The sequence below is a fragment of the Peromyscus maniculatus genome, chromosome 6 (assembly GCF_049852395.1).
Source record: "Peromyscus maniculatus bairdii isolate BWxNUB_F1_BW_parent chromosome 6, HU_Pman_BW_mat_3.1, whole genome shotgun sequence".
Lineage (NCBI taxonomy): Eukaryota > Metazoa > Chordata > Mammalia > Rodentia > Cricetidae > Peromyscus > Peromyscus maniculatus.
The window spans coordinates 67600471-67619892 of NC_134857.1; the positions used below are offsets into that span (position 1 = coordinate 67600471).

Sequence of the window (19422 nt, forward strand, 5' to 3'; positions counted from 1 at the left end):
AGACCTGATGTGGGATCCTGGCTGTGACTCCCCAAGTTTGATGGCAAAAGTAAGTAAGGACTGACTGCAGAAAGTTCTAGTGCTGATAGAGTCTTTTAAAGGTTTATTTGTGTGTGTGTGTGTGTGTGTGTGTGTGTGTGTGTGTGTGTGTGTGTGTGTCTGCCACATGTGTGCAGGTGCCTGCAGAGGCCGAAAGAGTGTGTCAGATTCTCTGTAGCTGGAATCGCAGTTGTGACCAGACAGATGTGGGTGCTGGGAACTTCCATGTCCTAATATAGGCTTCCAGCAGAAGGTGTGGCCTGGATTAGAGGAGGGTCTTCCTACTTCAAATTAAGCAAAAATATCTCACAGGTGTGCCCTATTTGGGGGGCTAATTCCAGATGTAGTCACATTTACAGCAGAAAACAGCCATCACAATAAGAAACAGGAAGAGTTTGTAAGAATAGAATTCTAAGAAACTGCTGCGAGACACACAAAGATGCTGTAAGATAATGAATGCTCTTGCACAGTGGTTAAATAAAATGCTGATTGGCCAGTAGCCAGGCAAGCAGACTAGGAGAATTCTGGGAAGAGGAAGGGCAGTGTTAGGAGACACCAGCCAGAAAAAGAGGAAGCAAGATAACAAGGCAGAACTGAGAAAAGGTACCAAGCAATATGGCTAAATAGGGATAAGGATTATGGGTTAATTCAAGTGTGTAGCAGGAATCTTAGAAGGTCTTATTAATAAAATCAAACCTGAGGCCAGTTATTGGGGTGAACTCTGGAAGATCAGAGAAACAGAACAAGCCACAGCCACCTCACCTTGCCAGTTCCTGAGCTGATTCTGTTTCCTCAGACTGGAAGCTTCTGAGTCCTCATTGGAATGGATCTCAGCTGAACTGCTGCTCAAAAGCCTAAAAACTTAACCAGTCAAATGTTTCTAGTTTCTGGTCCTTACACCTTATATATCTTTCTGCTTTCAGCCATCACTCCCTGGGATTAAAGGCTCACTTCTTGGGATTAAAGACGAGTGTCATCATGCCTGGCTGTTTCCAATGTGGCCTTGAACTCACAGAGATCCAGAGAGATTTCTGCCTCTAGAATGCTAGGATTAAAGGTGTGAGTGCCACCATTTTCTAGCCTCTGTATCGAGTGGCTGTTCTGTGCCCTGACCCCAGATAAGTTTAGCAGGGTGCACAATATTTTGGGGAACACAATACCACCACATAAGTGTAAGAGCTAGATAGTAGTAAGCCTGAGCTAATGACTGAGCAGTTATAAACAATATAAAATCTCTGAGGGATTATTTTATAAGTGTCTGTGGGTCTGCAGGAGGCCAAGCAGGACCCGAGAAACCTTCAGGCTATACAAAGAAAACAAGTAAAGCAATACATCTTCTTTCTGTACGAAAGATTACATGGTGCAAAAGTATCATTGTTCCTAAAGTTAACCCCTGATAGCAATGCGTTACAGCAAAACATCAGTTAAAACTCATTGCAATATTTTTAGAAGCTTTTCTTAGCAAGTAATCTAAAATAAAATATAGAACATACTATATAGTCAATCAATTATCAGTACTGATGTCTGACCTGGAAGAAAAGTGTGTACGCCACTTTTCTCTTTATGGCATACACTTTTCTTCCAGGTATTTATGGCATACACTTTTCTCTCCACATATACAGGTCCAAAGCTTAATCACTAACTTCGAAAAAGAAGCTATTCCCGTGACTATGTTTTGAGCCTTAGACACTGCTAAGCCATAAGCAGTGATATGTAGGACTAGGGTGGGTGACAGTGTGGGGAATGTGGCTTCTCTCATTCTCAAAGACAATAAAGGTCATAAGAAAAATGTGCTGTGGGAGTGGTGGTACAGCCTTTAATCCCAGCACTCTGGAGGCAGCGGTAGGTGGATCTCTCTGAGTTTGATGCCAGTCTGGTCCACAGAGTGAGTTCCAGGATAGACAGGGCTACACAGAATAACCCTGTCTCAAAAAAACCGAAACCAACCAACCAAACAAACAAAAACCAGGATCTCCTTTCTGGAGAAGGCCATATTAGGGACAGGTATGTAACGTAGCTGTGTGCTTGCCTAACACACATAAGATCCTAAGTTCTAACCCTGCAGCACACCAAACCAGGCACAACAGCACACACCCATCATCCAAGCTCTCAGAAAGGGGAGGCAGGAGGATCAGAAGTTCAAGGTTATCCTTGGCTATATTCCAAGCTTTAGGGCCTCCTAGGCTACAGGGACAGCCCATCTGAAAATAAAAACAAGAACAACAAAAGAGAAAATAATTTTAGAGTAAGAAAACACCAATGCAAAAATGCTTACAGTAATTTCAAGAAGGCTTGTACACACATGTGTATGAGTTGTATTCATGTATATTTCACTAAAGAAATTCTTTAAAATTAAGTTGTTGAATTAAATTAAACATTAAAATAATATACAATTTATAGAACAACCAACTTAACTATTAATTCATCTGTCTGTACATATTATTATTCATAATCCCTTTTGGTAAGTATCAGTTACTTCTGGCAATGTGACTTTTGTCTAATTTTTATTTTCATTTCTATATATCACTTTTTAAAATGGTTGTTTACACCTATAACTTCAGCAAGTGGTTTATAAAGATTCTTTTTAAAAGCTAGTTTCTTCTAAAATGGAGAAATAAAATAAAGCACTCAGTTTCTTTCATTGTATGTACTTTATTTGACCACATTCTAGCAGATGAAAGGCCCAAGCACACGTGATTCTCACTTGGGCCCACCTCTTCATCCCTCCAAGGAGATAGCTAGAAGGAACTGGAAAGGGAACAGTTTTTCCAAGCTTAGCTTCCAGGGACTAGGGGACTTGGGCCTTCTTTACTGCTGCTAGAACTTAAGCTCAGAGCAGAATTGTTTTGTATCCTGTTGAAGGATGATTCACAGATGAAGTCTTGAAGTCCAGTGAGAACTATGGACTATGAGGCCGGTGAGGTCCAAATGCAGAAAATAGGAGATCTGATGGTGTCTGGTCATTCAGTCTTCAGGAAGTGCTAGGCAAGACTGCTGTGTAGAGGGAATGAGAGGTCAGGATGCAGCAGCCTGGCAAAGACGGTGCAGACACATTCACCAGATTTTCTAAGGGTATGTGTGATGCACAATGAGACCAGAAGCCAGCCTGGACCACGGAAGCCAACTCACCTCCTGTCCCAACCATCTCAATCACCCCCTAAGGATCCTTCCTACACATGAACTTTCACCAAAGAGCCTCAGAAATGTGTGAAATCCTGATTTTATCTCGACTCTGTGAAGAACTTGGACTAGACACCACACTTTTCTGACAGAGATAATGAGCCATAGAGAAGTCTGTTACTTCTAGGGCTGGTGCTTGGGGGAGGCCGGCCTCAAAGGCTCTGTACAGTAGACTCCAGATCCCATGGGCTCTAGAGAGCCTAGTCCTGATTCCATTACCTTGAACAAGCTACTGCCTTTACAAGTGCCTTGCAATGGACATGGCCCAGTAGTTCTAAAGAATTCTCTTTTCACAAAAGGCCACTCTAGCACTCAGTGGGCTGAAGCTGGGGAGGACATTGTCCCTGGCTGCCTCTCTAGTCACAGGCTCTATGGAGATGTGGAAATTTGCAGCAGTCCTCAAATTTCATTTTGCTCTGACTGCTGTGGATATCATTCTATATAAATAAAACACTGATGGCCAGTGACCAGGCAGGAAGTAGGTGGCCAGGCAGGAAGTAGGTGGGACAAGGAGAGAGGAGAATTCTGGGAAGCGGAAGGCTGAGGGAGAGACACTGCAGCCACCGCCAGGACAAGCAGCATGTGAAGACGCCGGTAAGCCACCAGCCACGTGGCAAGGTATAGATTTATAGAAATGGGTTAATTTAAGATAAAAGAACAGTTAACAAGAAGCCTGCCACGGCCATACAGTTTATAAGTGATATAAGCGTCTGAGTGATTATTTTATAAGTGGATTGTGGGACTGCGGGGCTTGGGGAACCTGGAGAGAAGCTCTCCAGCAACACTGACCCTCTGGATTCTTTGCCTGGTATGGCCTGATTCCTGGACCCGACTTTCTGGGCCACCAATGTCTTTCCAACATGACCCATCAGCTGGTACTCAACCATTAGAATCCAGAGCTTCGTTCTGATGGACAGAGCTGCTAAGGAAAGAGCTCAGAATAGCTGAAAAGATTTTACAATAATGTGAGCATATCACCCTGACTAAAACCACCCAAACAATAAAAACTTGATGATTCATATTATGCTCCAACTCACAAGCATGAAAATAATAATGTTTTGCCTCTTAAGATGGCCAATAAGGATGGATAGCACAGGACAGTCTGTTTTATAGCTCAGGGCCGACTTAATGTGACCTGACTGTGTTGCCCTCAGTGCATTCTACTGTAGAATAGGTGCAGAGAGAAAAGCAGAAGATGGAAGCCTAAGGAGGGGCTCAGCCCCATGTCAGCTCCACCATCGCCCACCTTCACACACAGCCCCAGCATCTTCATCATGTCCACAGTCAAAGGGCTCAACCTGGTCACATTCAGCCAGGGTCTTCTCTGTCCCATTGCACAGGGCCACCTGAATGAGCACAGGCAGAGCTTCATCAACTACTGGTGGATACAACATGGCTATAGGTGTGTGCTTGGCTGCTCCACAGCCCAGCTCTCGGCACACCACTGCCACATCCTTCATATCCCAGCCGTCATCGCATACAGTGCCCCAGCGACCTTCCTGTTCCACCTCTACACGACCTTCACAGTGGTGGGGACCATTCACCAGACGCACTTTGGGTGGAGGCTCTGCAAACAGAAGGTGAAAGTACATTTAAAAACCATACATACCCTAAGGCAGCTCTTAATGTACACATCTCTACAGCAGTGGGGGATTAGGACAGGGGTACGGTTACAGTTCTTGTCAATTGTTGATTGACAGTATCTGGAATCACCTAAGAGAAAAGTCTTCAGGCACCCCCTTTCAGGAACTGTATAGATTAGGTTGGCTGGTGGCCATGCCTGTGGGACACTATTGATTAGGTTAATTGAGCTAGGAAGACTTGTCTGCAGTAGGTACTGGTATTCCCCAGGCTGGGATCCTTGACTATATAAAAAGGAGACAGTTGGCTGTCATGTAAGACTATAGAGGCTGAGGTATAAGACTAAATGAAGAAAATAGCTTAAATTAAAGAAAGAACCCCTAGAGTTCATATACTCCAAAAATAAACAAAAATGACATTAATTTTTTGTTTCACAGAAAAAATATGCATAAACTGACAGTATGTAAGACCATTAACCAAATTTCAGTGATTTCTCTGAGGCAAAAATTTTACAGGCCACGTTTTAGTAAATGCTAAATATAAGAACATAGGATTTTAATAAATGCTAAACCCAACAACAAATGAACATCTAAGAATCTAATAATAAATGATTAATATAATATTTTTTATAAGAAATTATACATTTTTTATAAAATAATTGAATGACTATATTACACATATTGTAGACAATAAGCAAATGAAGACATCATATATCAAAAATTTTAAAATGAGATAAAGGTGGTATTTGGAGGAAAACATAGTTTTAAATACACTTGTTAGAAAACAAAAAGCTGAAAAAGAAGTAAATGAATTAGAAAAATACTTTGGATGAATAAGATGATATTGACTTGAAAATTAAAAATTTAAAAGGAAACCTGAATTTTAAAAAAAGAACAATATAATAGAAAGACCTCCGGTAAATCTGGTGAGAAAAGGCAGCCATTCAGGCACATTAAAAGTGAGGAGAGAACATAGTCACACACTGGAAACTAAACACCGGATATGGTGCTCAAGAGTCTGTGATAAATTTGAAAATCTAGACTTTCCTATTTAGCTCATCTTTGGAGGGCAAAGCACATAAACTGTTGTGTGAGGAGCTGAATGTAGCATAGGTGTGTACAGTGTACGTGTGCGCGAGGAAGCCAGAGGAGGACACCTCGCTGCTTCCACTAAGCTCCCTGCTCTCTTCTCTGGAAACAGAGTCTTCCGCAGGACCCCACCTCAGCAGTTTCAGCTAGTCTGGTAACCAGCAAACCATATGGTCGTCCTGTCTCCATTCCCTGAAGCAGCCTTGCCCGGGGAAGCAGTGAGGACCAAACCCAGGTCCTCACACGTGTGCAGTAAGAGAACTTACCCTCTCAGTCATCCTCAGCTCTATAATAATAGCCCTGTAACAAAACAGTGTTTTAAAACAATAAAAACTTGAAAAGGTTAATGAACAAAAAAAAATTTGATAGTAGAGGTAACAGTCTACCGGCCTCAGAATCTTTGACTAGTTGCAAAGTAGTAGATAATTTAAAAGTTGTTATAAATTCCTGAACACAGAGTTTGTTGAACCTCCCTGAAACCATTCTTATAAACCTAAGGCATCCCTAGCAAACAAAAACACAAACCTCATGTATTGATAGGATGCAAGGGGCAAATCATATGCTTAGCATGCCTGAAGTCCTGAGTTTGATACATAGCAATCAATAAATAAACAGATGCAAACATTTGACATAAAATATTAGCAAGTCATATAAAGCTACTGCCTATGATAGCTAAGATGGGTGTATAAGGGAAACTCAGCAGTGTTCCATATTAGAAAACTCACGAGTAAAATTGTCTCGAAAAGTGGATTAAAGAAGAAGAAGAAGAAGAAGAAGGAGGAGGAGGAGGAGGAGGAGGAGGAGGAGGAGGAGGAGGAGGAGGAGGAGGAGGAGGAGGAAGATCACACAGCCATCAGACCTCTTCACACAGAGCCGAAGTCTTACAAAGCTTCTGGACTCTGACTTCAGTTTCAGCTTTGTATCTGCTTATGGCCCTCCTGTGAGGTAACCTTGACCAGCCGCTCAATTTAAATTATATTTCTTTGTTCGTGCAATAACTATGTTGCTATGAAAATTAAATGATCTTCTCTGAGTAAAAAATTTAATGCAGGAATCTGTTTTGTTTGTGGGCTTTTTACTTTTGTTCTTAATTACAAGGGCTAGCAGGAGCTTGTAGTCCCTGTAGGTGAGCCCCACTGAGCTCGAGGATGCAAGAAGATCCCCCTTATTCTTGTGGACATCTGCCTTCTCTCTTCATGCTTCCCCTAGCCCACCCCTTACACTGGGCCCACCCCTGATTTGACACACATGTGCTTCAATGAAGAGGAGACAGCCAGGACAAGCAGTGAGCCGAGAAGCTGTCGTCAAGACCGGAAAGCACGGCTGGCAGTAACGTGGTCCCCCAGTGGAGCCCCGATGCCCCGAAGGGCGCGAGAGCACACGGAAAAGGAAGAAAGCCATGGCTTGGCATAATGCAAGTTGCATTCTCGAAGGAGACATTACATCGTCCTACCTGTGACGTTGAGTGGTACCACCTCACTGCGCTTCCTCCCCCAGCCATTGTCAGCCTCACAGGCGTAGTTCCCAGAATGCCCTGCAGTCAGAGTGAGCTTAAAGGCTCCTTTTCCTCCAGAAGGTGCTGAGGTGTTGCCCAGAGTGATATTTTCGTGATAAAACCAGTACAGAACGGGAGGAGATGCTCTCTTGTCTTCACACTGAAGCTCCACCACGTCCCCAATAAAGGGCAGCACCCCAGGAACATTGATGGAGAGGACAGGGTCCAACACCGGAACTGACAGAGCACAGTAGAGCGTCAGGGGGAGTGATAAGACTGAGAGTCTACCCCGCTGTCACTCAAGTTCTTCTAGTCCAGCCCCTGTGTCCTTTCCCCACATCTCACTGCTTGATCTAACCCTCCAGGGAAGGGTCCAACAGAGCTGTTAAGCATTGATGAAGAATTCAGGAGAGCACGCCTCTGATTACACCCCACAATCTGCCTCCAGTTCCATCTCTGTGCCCTCTTTCAGCTCCTCTGCCACTGTTGACACTTTTACACCCATCAAAACAAAAAGCCTGCTGTGTTCAGACCCCTTCCCAGCCTCTTCCTGCCTTGTGTACTTTGTCCCATCTTCCAGCATCCCCAGCTGGGCGTTGCTGGCTCCCGATTGGGAATGTTGCTTACCTTTCACTGTGACGGTCACCACTGCACTCTGGACAAGGCCATAGCTGTTGTCAGCAGTACAGTAGTAACCCCCTGCGTGGCTCTCCCTGACAGGAGCGATCTCCAGCTCTGCTCTCTGGGAATGCTGGCTTTTCCTCCCCACACTTTCCTTTGTATCCTCTCTGTGCCAGGAGTACATGATGAGCCCTGTGCCTTTAGCCACAGAACAGACAAGGACCAGCGATTGCCCTTCAATTCCCCAGTCCCCTGGAGACTGGATCTCCATGGAGACTTGAGACACAGGGATCCCTGTGAACAGAAGACAACTGTTAAAGACTGGGTGCGGAAATTCAGGATGGGATGGGTCCAATATCACCTGCTGGGAATTATGGCAGGTGGATATATGGAATTGAGAGTCCACACTGCTTGTCTGGGAATGGCGCATACTGAGGTGCATTGCACAGGACCACCCTGCAATCTGATGCTCAATAACAATCCTATTCTGCACTTCCTCCCTTTTCCCTACCCACTCTGGTGACCACATCTCACAGTGTTCTGCCTCTCTTGACTTCTTTGTGAACCTGAGGCAGTAGGAGAAAGAGACTAGAATCTCATAAACAAGGTTTTTCTGACCTGAGCAAAAATAAATAAAGCTGCCATTTAATAGCTGCAGAATCTTTGTAAGTCTATATTTCTTTTTTTTTTTTTTTTTTTTTTTTTTTTTTTTTTTTGGTTTTTCGAGACAGGGTTTCTCTGTGTAGCTTTGCGCCTTTCCTGGAGCTCACTTGGTAGCCCAGGCTGGCCTCGAACTCACAGAGATCCACCTGGCTCTGCCTCCCGAGTGCTGGGATTAAAGGCGTGCGCCACCAACGCCCGGCGTAAGTCTATATTTCTAAGCCCCAATTTTTCTCAATAGCCTTTGGATAATCATAGTAACCTCACAGAGTTCTCATGAGACTAGCTGAGATGCGTACCTAAAGCAGTCTTGCTCACACCAGCACTGTTCAGCACTGTTAACTACTGATGCTGCCAGTCTCTGGCTGGATGGGAAGTGCTACAGAGTATATCAAATTTAAATCCCAGGTCTGTGTGCTGGGTTTCCTTATGCATTTTCTGAACAGCTCCTTGCTTTGGGTTTCTTTGTCTGTAACGTGGGGGGGATCACAGGACACACTTTACAGGCACTACTCATAAAAGTATTTCCCAGGCCACTGTGAAGACAAAATGTTCAACTGCTCTGAACAGTATCTTGCAGGTGGTGCATCTTCCTGCCTTCTGCAGCATTTGTGAAAGTCAGAGAGAGTCTAGAACAACACAACCGTGTAGTTGGTTGTTTTTTTTTCTCTTTCTCTTTGCTCTTTGTGGGTCCTGCCACCCAGCTCCCAAATAAATACACACAGAGGCTTCTTATTATTTATAAATGCCAGGCCTTGGCTTGGCTTATTTCTAGTTAGCTTTCCTTAACTAAATTAACCCATCTACCTTTTGCCTCTGGGCTTTTTCCTTTTCTTACTTCTGTATATCTTACTTTCAATCTTACTCTGTGGCTGGCTGTGTGGCTGTGTGGCTGTGTGGCTGGGACCTTGCCTCTTTCTCTTCTTGCTCTCTTGCCCTTTGATATTTCTTATCCCAGATTTCTCCTCCTATTTATCTTCTTTCCCCAACTAGTCTCACCTATCCTTTTTCCTGCCTTGCTATTGGCTGTTCAGCTCTTTATTAGATCAGCCAGGTGTTTTAAACAGGCACAGGAACACAGCTTCATAGAGTTAAACAAATGCAACATAAAAGAATGCAACACATCTTTGCATCATTCAACAAATGTTACACAGTATCAACTAATGTAACATACCTTAAAATAATATTCCCCAACACAAGAGCTTTAGTTCAGATCTGGAATATAGTAATTCTTTTTATAAGGGATAGGCTGCTACTGTCATTTCAAATATTATTTGTGCCTTCTTTGTACCATCCCCTAACTGGGGATCTCTCCTTACAGACAGAGGCTGTACTTCACTGACCTCTTAGTTTACTGAATAAAGTTACCATTGTTGCTTTTCTGAAGGGAGGGCAAAGTCTTTGGAAAACTATTGTTCAAGTGCCCCAGCGAGCCATGGTAGCTTCTACCCTCAGGGATGAGGAGGAGCCTGCAGTCTGGCTGCTGCCTCTGTTCTCCCTGCCTGACTTAGTCCCATGGGCCCAACCCATTGATGCTCACTCTCCACATCTATATAGGACCGTTGACTCCGCTTCAAGACACTGTGAGATGCGGTCATCGCCTCACACCAATAATTTCCTGAGTCTTCTTTCCATATTGCTGAGATCGTAAACTTCAGTGAGGTCCATTCCGACTGCAAAGTGTGTCCATCTTTGAAGAAGGAATAGCGTAACTGGGTCGTTGACCTGTCTGAAGGAAGCCAGGTGTTGCAGGACAGGGTCACTGAACTCCCCTCTATGGGCTGCAGGGGGCTTGCTGTCAGCCCAGGTGCCGGAAACAGCTCTGGAGGGGGAAGAGTGAATCCAAAGAGACCACTTGTTAGTAGCGGACTGCACAGTCCTCCAGAAATGCCTAATGAGCAAGACACTATGGTGATATTTTATTTGTATTAAAATGTTATTTGTATGTTAATAAATAAAGTTCCCCGGGGGGTCAGAGCTATTAGCAAGCCATAGGAAAGGAGGGCAGTGGTGGCATACGCTTGTAATCCCAGCACTTGGTAGGCAGAGCTAGGTAGATCTCTGTGTGTTCAGGGATACAGCCAGTATTGGAGACACACACCTTTAATCTCAATACCAACCATAGAAAACCTGGAGGTCTATACAGACAGGCAGTGATGATGCGGCCATGTGGTTGGGTTTACAACCAATGAGAAGGCAGAACAGAAACACTATAAAAAGACAGACACACAGGAAGTAGCTCTGGTTCGGAGAGGTAGGACCACCGCGGGAGGAAGGGTAAGGTTTTAGCTCTTAGCTCTGACCTCTTGGCTTTCTTCTTTGCATTGGTTCTGTGTTTCTTATTTAATAAGATGGTTGGTTACATCTACAAGACACACATATCCATACTCCAGGACAGACAGCCCATCACCATTTATCCATCCCTGGTTAGTGTCATATGTCCTGTGCCTGGGCTCTCCTACATAGGCACTCTTCTCCCTAGACACATCCACTTGAGGAATGATCCCCTACCTTGGACATTAAGCCACATAGATCTTGTTTCTTCTGTCGTGTCTATAAATAGGAAAAATTTCCTGTCTGCCTTACAGAAATAGGAGCCACTGTCACTGAATCTTGCATTCGAAATGGTGTAGCTCGAAGCACTGCTGTAAGTAGCTATATGAGATCCATCCTTGAAGTACTTTAGTCTCTTTATGTCACCATTCTTCTTTCCCGTGCACCTTATATCTAGATGGTCTCCTTCATAAACACGTTGTGGCATGCTGATGCTCAGCCAGTCTGCAAAGGAAGCAAGGAGACAGAGAGTACCAACACTGCCCCTGCCTGGATGCTCCTGGGAAGGGAGAGGCAGGCTCTGCATGTGTCTAGAAGCTGAGGATTCACAGTGCCTGGGAACCTGCTGTCTCTGAACACTTTCTGGCTCAGCAGAGTGAGCTCTACCTCACTTAGTAGCATTTTTTTCCCCAAATATGCCGTTTGGATGTATGTTAATAGATTTTAATGCTGTTTCCCCAGCTCCCAACAGCTGGACTAAATATGAATTTAAAATGAGTCCATTAGCTAAGTGAGATAGCACAGGTCTGGAATGAATGCTATTCATGGAGTTGAGGCAGGTAGGTCACAGATTAAGCTACAGATTAAGTTTAGTGTGAATTTAGGTAACAGTAAGGCTCGATCTCACAATAAACAGCACACATGACTGGATACGGATAGCTTAGTGATGGAGTCCCTTGCCTGGCTGTGCAAGACCCTGGCCCAAGCCTCAGCACCACTTTTCCCTCCACTAGAAACTCCAGCTGTGTCTCCTTACACCTATTGACATGGCTTCAGGTCCCCATGGCAGCCATGATTAACCCTTCTGCTTGTCTCCTGTGTATAATCCCTGTTTAGTAGCGTGGTCAAGTCCTTCCATTGCATGTCAGTCTCCCGAGACGGAACTAAGGGGGCCACTGAGACTCAAGCTCCGGAATCTACATCTCTAAGTCTCTGGCGTCTCCTAGAAACTCTTTCAGAGGCGTCTGCAAATCATGGCCATGCTTGGCCCTGTAGGACCCCCCATAAAGAAGAAGTGGAGCCATCGCATGCCCCACAGGACAGCGATCATTGGGGATTGGTGGATAGTGTGGTGTTTTTGGTTCTGCCCACAGCGGGAGGAGAAAACTCAAAAGAATGGGCCCTAAATATTGGACCCTTCATCACAGGATACTGTCCAGTGTGAGGGAAGAGTCCTGGGAGAAATAAGTACAGAAGTGACCTTTAGACACCTGCCCAGCTGGTTCTTCTGACTCACGGGATTGTCTAAGGAGAAAAAACCTGGGTTCATAGTCCTAGAGTGAGACCTATAAGGATGTAGATGAAAAACACTGAGAACTTCCTCAAGCATATGTCATACTACAGCATATATTTCTAAAGCACATATCATAAAGATGATAATCTTTAATAGTAATTCTTCCTCCATCCCTCCCTTCCTTCCTCCCTCATTCCTTTCATCCCCTGTTTCCTTCTTTCCCTTCCTCCACACCCTTCTCTTTTTTGGAGAGATTCTGGGGATCAAACTCAGGGCCTTGCACATTCTAACCAGCCCAGTGCTCTAGTACTGAACTAAACCCCAGTTCACCTTCTCACCCTTCAAAATGCTCTGCTTGTGGATGCATTTTTCCTTGTGCACGTCTCTGTATCTAAATAACATGTTGTAAATGTTCATCCAGAAGGTTCCAATAGGGCCAAGTGACCAAACAAACTCAAGATAACTTTTGTGTAGCTTTTACCAGCTTTGGAACATAATGGAAAGAGAGGTAGATGGCCAGGCACAAAGGTTGATAAAGAATTAACTGTTTCAAGCCAATATTCTTTTTCCTACATGGTGAGGCTGGACAATACTTTCCTCTGAATATTGTAGAAATAAAATAAGTTTGATTAAAGAAGTGTTTGAGACATAAGATTTATGAGACCAAATTGAAAGTGATTCCAAGTGATAGGAGGCAGAGAAGGATTGTAACAGTTTCCCCTGAGACTGAAATAAGGATTTCACTGCAAGACACTTAGGTTAGTGTTTTGAGTTCTGAGTTTTTCCTTAGAGCCGTATTTCCTCGAATTAACTACAGTTATGCACAAACTACATTGATCTTAATTCTGAGAGTTCACTGGATCCCATGAGGTTACACTAGAGCCCTTCCATTAAGAAATTTAAAAACTTTCTTGTTCACAATTACAAACCTAGGAACACAAGCATTATCTCCTCAGCACATTGTAGAAAGAATGTGTTCTCAATGGCTCAACCAAAGAAGAAAGCCTAATTTCTAGGCTACTCTGAAACTAAGTGTTTTCTTTATTTCATTATATTAAAATTCCAATAAAAAAAGGAAAAGCACATTAGTCATTGGATTGTTTCCATCCCAGTAGAGACCTGAGGGTGTTCATGCCTTCTGCAGAGCACCCCCTCAGCCTCTTGCTCCTCTCTGCTATGACTATATTTTCAGTCACTCCTTCTGGTGAGGATGAGGGCATTTCCCCCCAATGGCTACACAGATGGCTTTTTCTTCACAGTTACTCCCTTTCCTGTCAGAGGGTTCAGCAGCAAATGGGAACTAATTCATGGTCTTGAGAGGGCCAGGACGCTGTCTTCTTCCCATCCTGCACCAGCTGGCAACCAGAGGTGGTGCAGCCTGGGCCACCCTGGCACAGCTGATCAAGGGGGAGGAGAGGGAGGTGCTGGATCCTTCCTCTCTTCACCCCAGCCCTGCCTCAGATCCCTGCAACCTTCTGCTAAGATGCTTCACCAGGCAGAACCTCCCATGCCCAAGAGAGTGAGGTGCCAGAGAGCTAGAGGAATGAAGAGAACTGCTTACCGGATTGGACTCCGACAGGAGCTGTGAGGGAACAGAGTAGAGAGATTACACAGGACCGAGGTCTTCACACTTTGTAAAGGCTGTAGCCCTCCCAGGGTTCCCAAGCACTTCCCCTCCTTTTCTTCTTGTTTCTTCCTCCCCTTCATCTTTCCTCCTTCATTTCCTCTGTGTTTTCTCTCCATCTTTCTTTCATCCCTCCTCCTACTCACAAATGACACTGCTATGGAACCCAATATTCATTTTCATTATTCCTAGCACATTATGAACAGTCCTTGGCCATTCCCAGAAGTTTGGGTTTTGCAGGCAAATTTTCTTTCTTTTTTTTTTATTAAGAAAAAAATTTTAAATTATTTTCCACACCAATCAAAGATCCCCCTCTTCCCTCCTCCTACCCCTCCCCAACCTCCTTCCCCAACCCACCCCCAATTCCCTCCCACAAGAAGGCAAGGCCACCCATGGGGAGACACACCCAGTAGAGTCAAGATCAAGCCCTTCCCCCTGCCTCAAGGCTGCAGGAGGTGTCCCATCATAGGGAGTTGGCTCCACAAAACCCCCTCATGTACAAGGGATGGAATCTGATTCTACTGCCAGGGGGGCCCCCAAGCAAATCAAGCTACACAACTGTCTCGTCATGCAGAGGGCCTAGTCCAGTCCCATGCAGGCTCCACAGCCTTTGATCCAACTTTCATGAGTTCCCACTAGTTTGGTTTGATTGTCTCTGCAGGTTTCCCCATCATGATCCTGATGCACTTGCTCATAGAATCCCTCCTCTCTCTCTCTCTTACTGGACTCCTGGAGCTCTGCCTGGTGTTTGGCTGTGGATCTCTGCATCTGTCTCCATCAGTCACTGGAGAAAAGCTCTGTGATGACAGCTAGGGTATTTATAAATCTGGTCACTGGGACAAGCCAGTTCAGTTCAGGCACCCTCTCCACTATTTCTAGTAGTTCAAGCTGGGGTCATCCTTGGGGATTCCTGGGAACTTCCCTAAGCACCAGGTTTCTCTCTATCCCCATGATATCTCCCTCTATCATGGTATCTCTTTTATTGCTCTCCCACTCCATCCCTGTTCCAGCTCGACCATATCATTCCCGTATGTTCTCATCTCCCATCCCCCATCCTCCATTGCCCACTCCTCACCCCCAGTTCACTCATAGAGATCTCATCTATTTCCCCTTCCCCAGGGCAATCCATGCATCCCTCTTTGGGTCTTTCTTGTTACCTAGCTTCTCTGGAGTTGTGGGTTGTTGTCTGGTTATCCTTTGCTTTACATCTAGTACCCACTTATGAGTGAGGACATACCATGTTTGTCCTTCTGAGTCTGGGTTACCTCACTCAAGATGATATTTTCTAGTTCTATCCATTTGCAGGCAAGTTTTCAAGAGCTTCATTTCTTATCTCTTCTTCCACCTTCTTTATTTACATATTTCTATTTTTTGAAATTCAAATATAATTATATCTTTTTCTCCCTTTCCTTTCCTTCTCCCAACTGCTCTAAGTGTTCCTTGCTCTTTTTTAAATTTATGACTTCTAATTGTTTTGTGTGTGTGTGTGTGTGTGTGTGTGTGTGTGTGTATACACACCTATATATAATACAACATACTCAGTCCATACAGTGTTACATGTATGCATATGATTTCATGGCTCACCAGTTGGTATTGGATAGCCAGTTTGGAGGCTCTACCTTTAAGCTGTCCAGATTATTTTGCTTAAGAGAAATCATCTAAATAGGGGCATCTTAGATGCCAGGGAGGGCCACAAAGAAACACAGGGTCTGCTCATGTTTAATAGACAACAGTTCTCCTTCTTTCCACATTCTAGACCTACTCCTGTGAGTGGGGCTGTGTAAGAGTCTTATTGATAGGCACCACCTATGATATCCACTATGGCTAGCGAGACTTGAAGTCTATGCAATGTCTCAGTCTATGGAGGTAAGAGTTCAGTCAAAAATGGTGACTCTTGAAGTAGAGTCTGGGCTTTGGGGTGTAAAATTAATGTAGGCTGTGCATGGCATTCACTCTACCAGAAAACTCCGTAGAAGCTCTTTGAATGAAAATTTACTGTTTTCCTAGAGATCAAATAGAAATAATAGAAACAAATCACTTGCCTTTAGTAAGGAAGGACACACACACACACACACACACACACACACACACACACGAATCTTTTCCATTTTCTGAGAACCCTGCTTTGCTCAGTTCCCATTTGTAATATCCCTCCCTGCCAGTACTAGATCAGAAGCAGATACCCCAGCTCTCCACAACCCAGCAGAGAAACATATGCTCAGGAAGAGTGTCTATGGATACCCAAGCAGAGGTAGTTATACCCTGGCAACACCCCAGGTCTTTTTCAGCATCCTACTTACCAAGGACCAGAAGCAGTGACCACAGCAGCATGAGGCTGGAGGCAAGTCCTTTGTGACTGGAGCAGCTAAGTGCTTAGAGCAGATGGACTGTGGATCTAGGATAGAACACTGGTTCTGCAGGGATCTTGCTGAAATAGGGGGAAAAAAGGAAGTGGCAAAACTGTCTGTCTATACCCCAACCCAATGGGTGCTGCAAAAGCAAATGTCCTTCCTCTTTGTCAAATTGCTTAGATATGTGTGCACTGGTACAAAATGATTCTTACTGTGTTGGATGCCTCCCCTTTACACATGGCTTTTCATTGCATTTGACTTTACAGAGAAGACTGGGTTCTGCCGCCACTGAGATTGAAATCAGGTTTGAGGTCATTTCCAAAAATGAATCTCCTTTGCTACTCACGAGGCAGTTCCTAATAAGTGACACCATTGCCAGCCCTGGATTGACTCCTCTGCAGAGGTCCATCCAGACTAGGCAGTAGAAAATGAAAGATATGATGCCAGATCTTCATGTTGTTGTTTGGCAGTATGCATACTCTAAAGACCCAGAAAAAACTAATCCCTGCTCATCACTTCTGTTCAGGAGATCTTTTAGCCAGATCCAGATAGGAATTAAGAAGGAGGATAGACACAGCCTGGCTACTGGAGGCTTTATCTCTGAACTGTACTAGAGCGATCTGAAGGGCCTTGGCTCACACAGGAAAGATTCTTCTTACACTCCAAATGACATGGAAGGACATAGGTGCGTGTGCAGGGCTGGGGTGGGGTGGAAGGTGCAGGGGGGTTGTGACACTCGCTGTGATGGTTGGTTTCCTGTCAGCTGACACAAACTGCTGTCGTCTGGGAAGAGGGACTCTTGACTGAGAAAACGCTTCCATAGAGTGGCCTGCAGGCTAGTCAGGAGTGCGTTTTCATGACTAGTGATTAATGTGGTGGGCTGAGATGGCTGGGAGAGTTACCACTGGCCAGGGAGTCCTGGATTATATAAGAAAACAGACTGAGTAAGGCCCAGGAACAATCCATTAGGTAGTGTTCCTCCATGGCTTCTGCTTCAGTTCCTGCCTCCAGGCCTGCTCTGACTTCCCTTCAGGATGGACTGTGACCTGGAACTGTATGCTGAAATAAACTCTTTCTTTCCCAGGTTGCTTTTGATCATGGAATTTTATCACAGCAACAGAAACTCTAATCAAAACACCAGATATGCACACCAGTGCATGGGTGGTTGCAGGGATTTTGCATTTCCCCAATGGTACATCCTACAACTCTCCTTACAATTCTAATGGAACTCACATGTATTGCTTCGTTGTCTCAGTCTGGAGAAGACTGCTAGGGGAATGGGAAGAATCATTAAAGTAATGGTAATTTTCTCTGTGTTGCTTAACATTACAGCTTCAGGGAGAAGATCCAATTAATGTAAAATAATCCCCCTCTCAGGCCAACAGGACCTATGGTTGGAAAAGAAATAGTTGCTCTAGCAACATTCTAGGAGACAGATTTCTATGTGTTCAGCCTCCAGTGGTTCATCTCTTATGCTGGTACCCTGCACCCTACCAAACTTAAGTCACGGACACTCCTAGAAAGATTTACAAAGAGTGCAATGGAGTGGTTTCCTTAAAGCAGTTGTTCTCAACCTTCCTAATGCTGAGACCCATAAATACAGTTCCTTGTGTTGTGGTGGCCTCCAATTATTGCTACTTCATAACTAATTTTGCTACTGTTATCAATTGTAATGTAAGTATCTGTGTTTTTCCATTGTCATAAGCAACCTCTTTGAAAGGGTTATTTGAATCCCAAAGGGATCATGACCCACAGGTTGAGAACTGTTTCTCTGAGTCCAGCACAGGCTGTGAAGTCAAGCCTGGAATATGTGACAATCTAGAAAGTAGGTGATACAAAGTGAACAACTTTTGGCCCTATATTAGGCCTGGCTGTTGGCTTGGGTGCATATACAGAGACACAGGGTTAGTCATAGACACAAAAGGATCACTGCTCCAACACATGCCTGTACCAGTAGCAACTCCTGCCTTTCTCTAGGACTAAAGATATCCCAAAAAACACATGTACAAGCATAAGTGCCCTGATTCAACTCTGGAAATAGATGGCACATAGAGTTATCAAGTCATTTAGAAATAGTGGGTGTCCAAGGAGTACTCCGAAGAGTGGAGATATCCAAGACTCTAAATTGACATCTGTAAATCTTTCTGCTACGAGAAAGGGAAAATGAAAATATATCAGAAAGTTAGTCCCACCAGGAAAAATCTACCCTGCTCTCTGTCTCTATCTCTCTTTGTCTCTGTCTCCTTCTCCCTCTCCCTCCAATCCTCATTCTTTCCTCTCCCCTTCCCTTTTTCTCTCTCTCTGATAAAACTCAGGACCTTGAAGATCAATCAGTTCTACAATAGTTTCAATGTAATACTCCAGTCAGCCAATCTAGACTCAGAAAATAAAACTAAAACAAGGTCAGCTCAGGCAGGCCCGAAGCTTCTCTCTCCCATGTTTGGCAGGACTATGGGCAGACACAGACATTGAGATTCCAGGAAATGGGCTCAGGAGATAGGAAGGTAAAGTGTTTGTCATACAAGCTTGAGTTCAGAACTCTAGCACTCACTTAAAATGCTGGGTGTGTCAGTGTGAGCCTGTAATCCCAGTGCTGGGTCTTGAAAGCTTGCTGTCTGCTAGTCTAATCCATCAATAAGCTCCAGTTTCAGCAAGATCTAATCAACATCATCATCATCATCATCATCATCATCATCATCATCATCATCATCATGTGGAGAGTAAGAAAGACATCTGATGTAAAGTTCTGACTTACAAATACATGTACACAACACACACACACACACACACACACACACACGCGCGCGCGCGCGCGCACGCGCGCAAAGAAAGTGACCAACTTTTTAAGAGAAGACTCAGAACCCAAAGAGAGATTTACATGCCAGGCTCTGGGTGTCTGTGAAGAGTAAGCAAAGCTTCCCTGGGGGTAGATATACTTTTTTAAATTGTTTGATAGTTTCACACATACATCCAATGTGTTTTGATCCAAGCTCCCC

The 19422-nt window shown here is 44.3% G+C and overlaps 1 protein-coding gene across 6 annotated transcripts in view; it reads right to left on the reverse strand.

The window, feature by feature from the left end:
- Positions 1-2671: 2671 nt before the first annotated feature.
- LOC102918148 (Fc receptor-like protein 2) overlaps positions 2672-19422 on the reverse strand; it is a 24238-nt gene continuing 7487 nt past the window's right edge. For 2 of the 6 annotated variants that reach the window (XM_076574353.1, XM_076574354.1), the window contains 8 exons: positions 16376-16503; positions 14013-14033; positions 11176-11442; positions 10205-10486; positions 8011-8298; positions 7342-7620; positions 4466-4786; positions 2672-3033 (listed from right to left, as the gene is read on the reverse strand). In XM_076574353.1, coding sequence (XP_076430468.1) covers positions 3011-3033; positions 4466-4786; positions 7342-7620; positions 8011-8298; positions 10205-10486; positions 11176-11442; positions 14013-14033; positions 16376-16406 — 1512 coding nt within the window. In that variant the 5' untranslated portion in view covers positions 16407-16503 and the 3' untranslated portion in view covers positions 2672-3010. Of the gene's footprint in view, positions 3070-4465; positions 4787-7341; positions 7621-8010; positions 8299-10204; positions 10487-11175; positions 11443-14012; positions 14034-16375; positions 16527-19422 lie in introns of those variants that run through there. The other 4 variants (XM_076574356.1, XM_076574352.1, XM_076574355.1 and 1 more) reach the window with 4 other exon arrangements.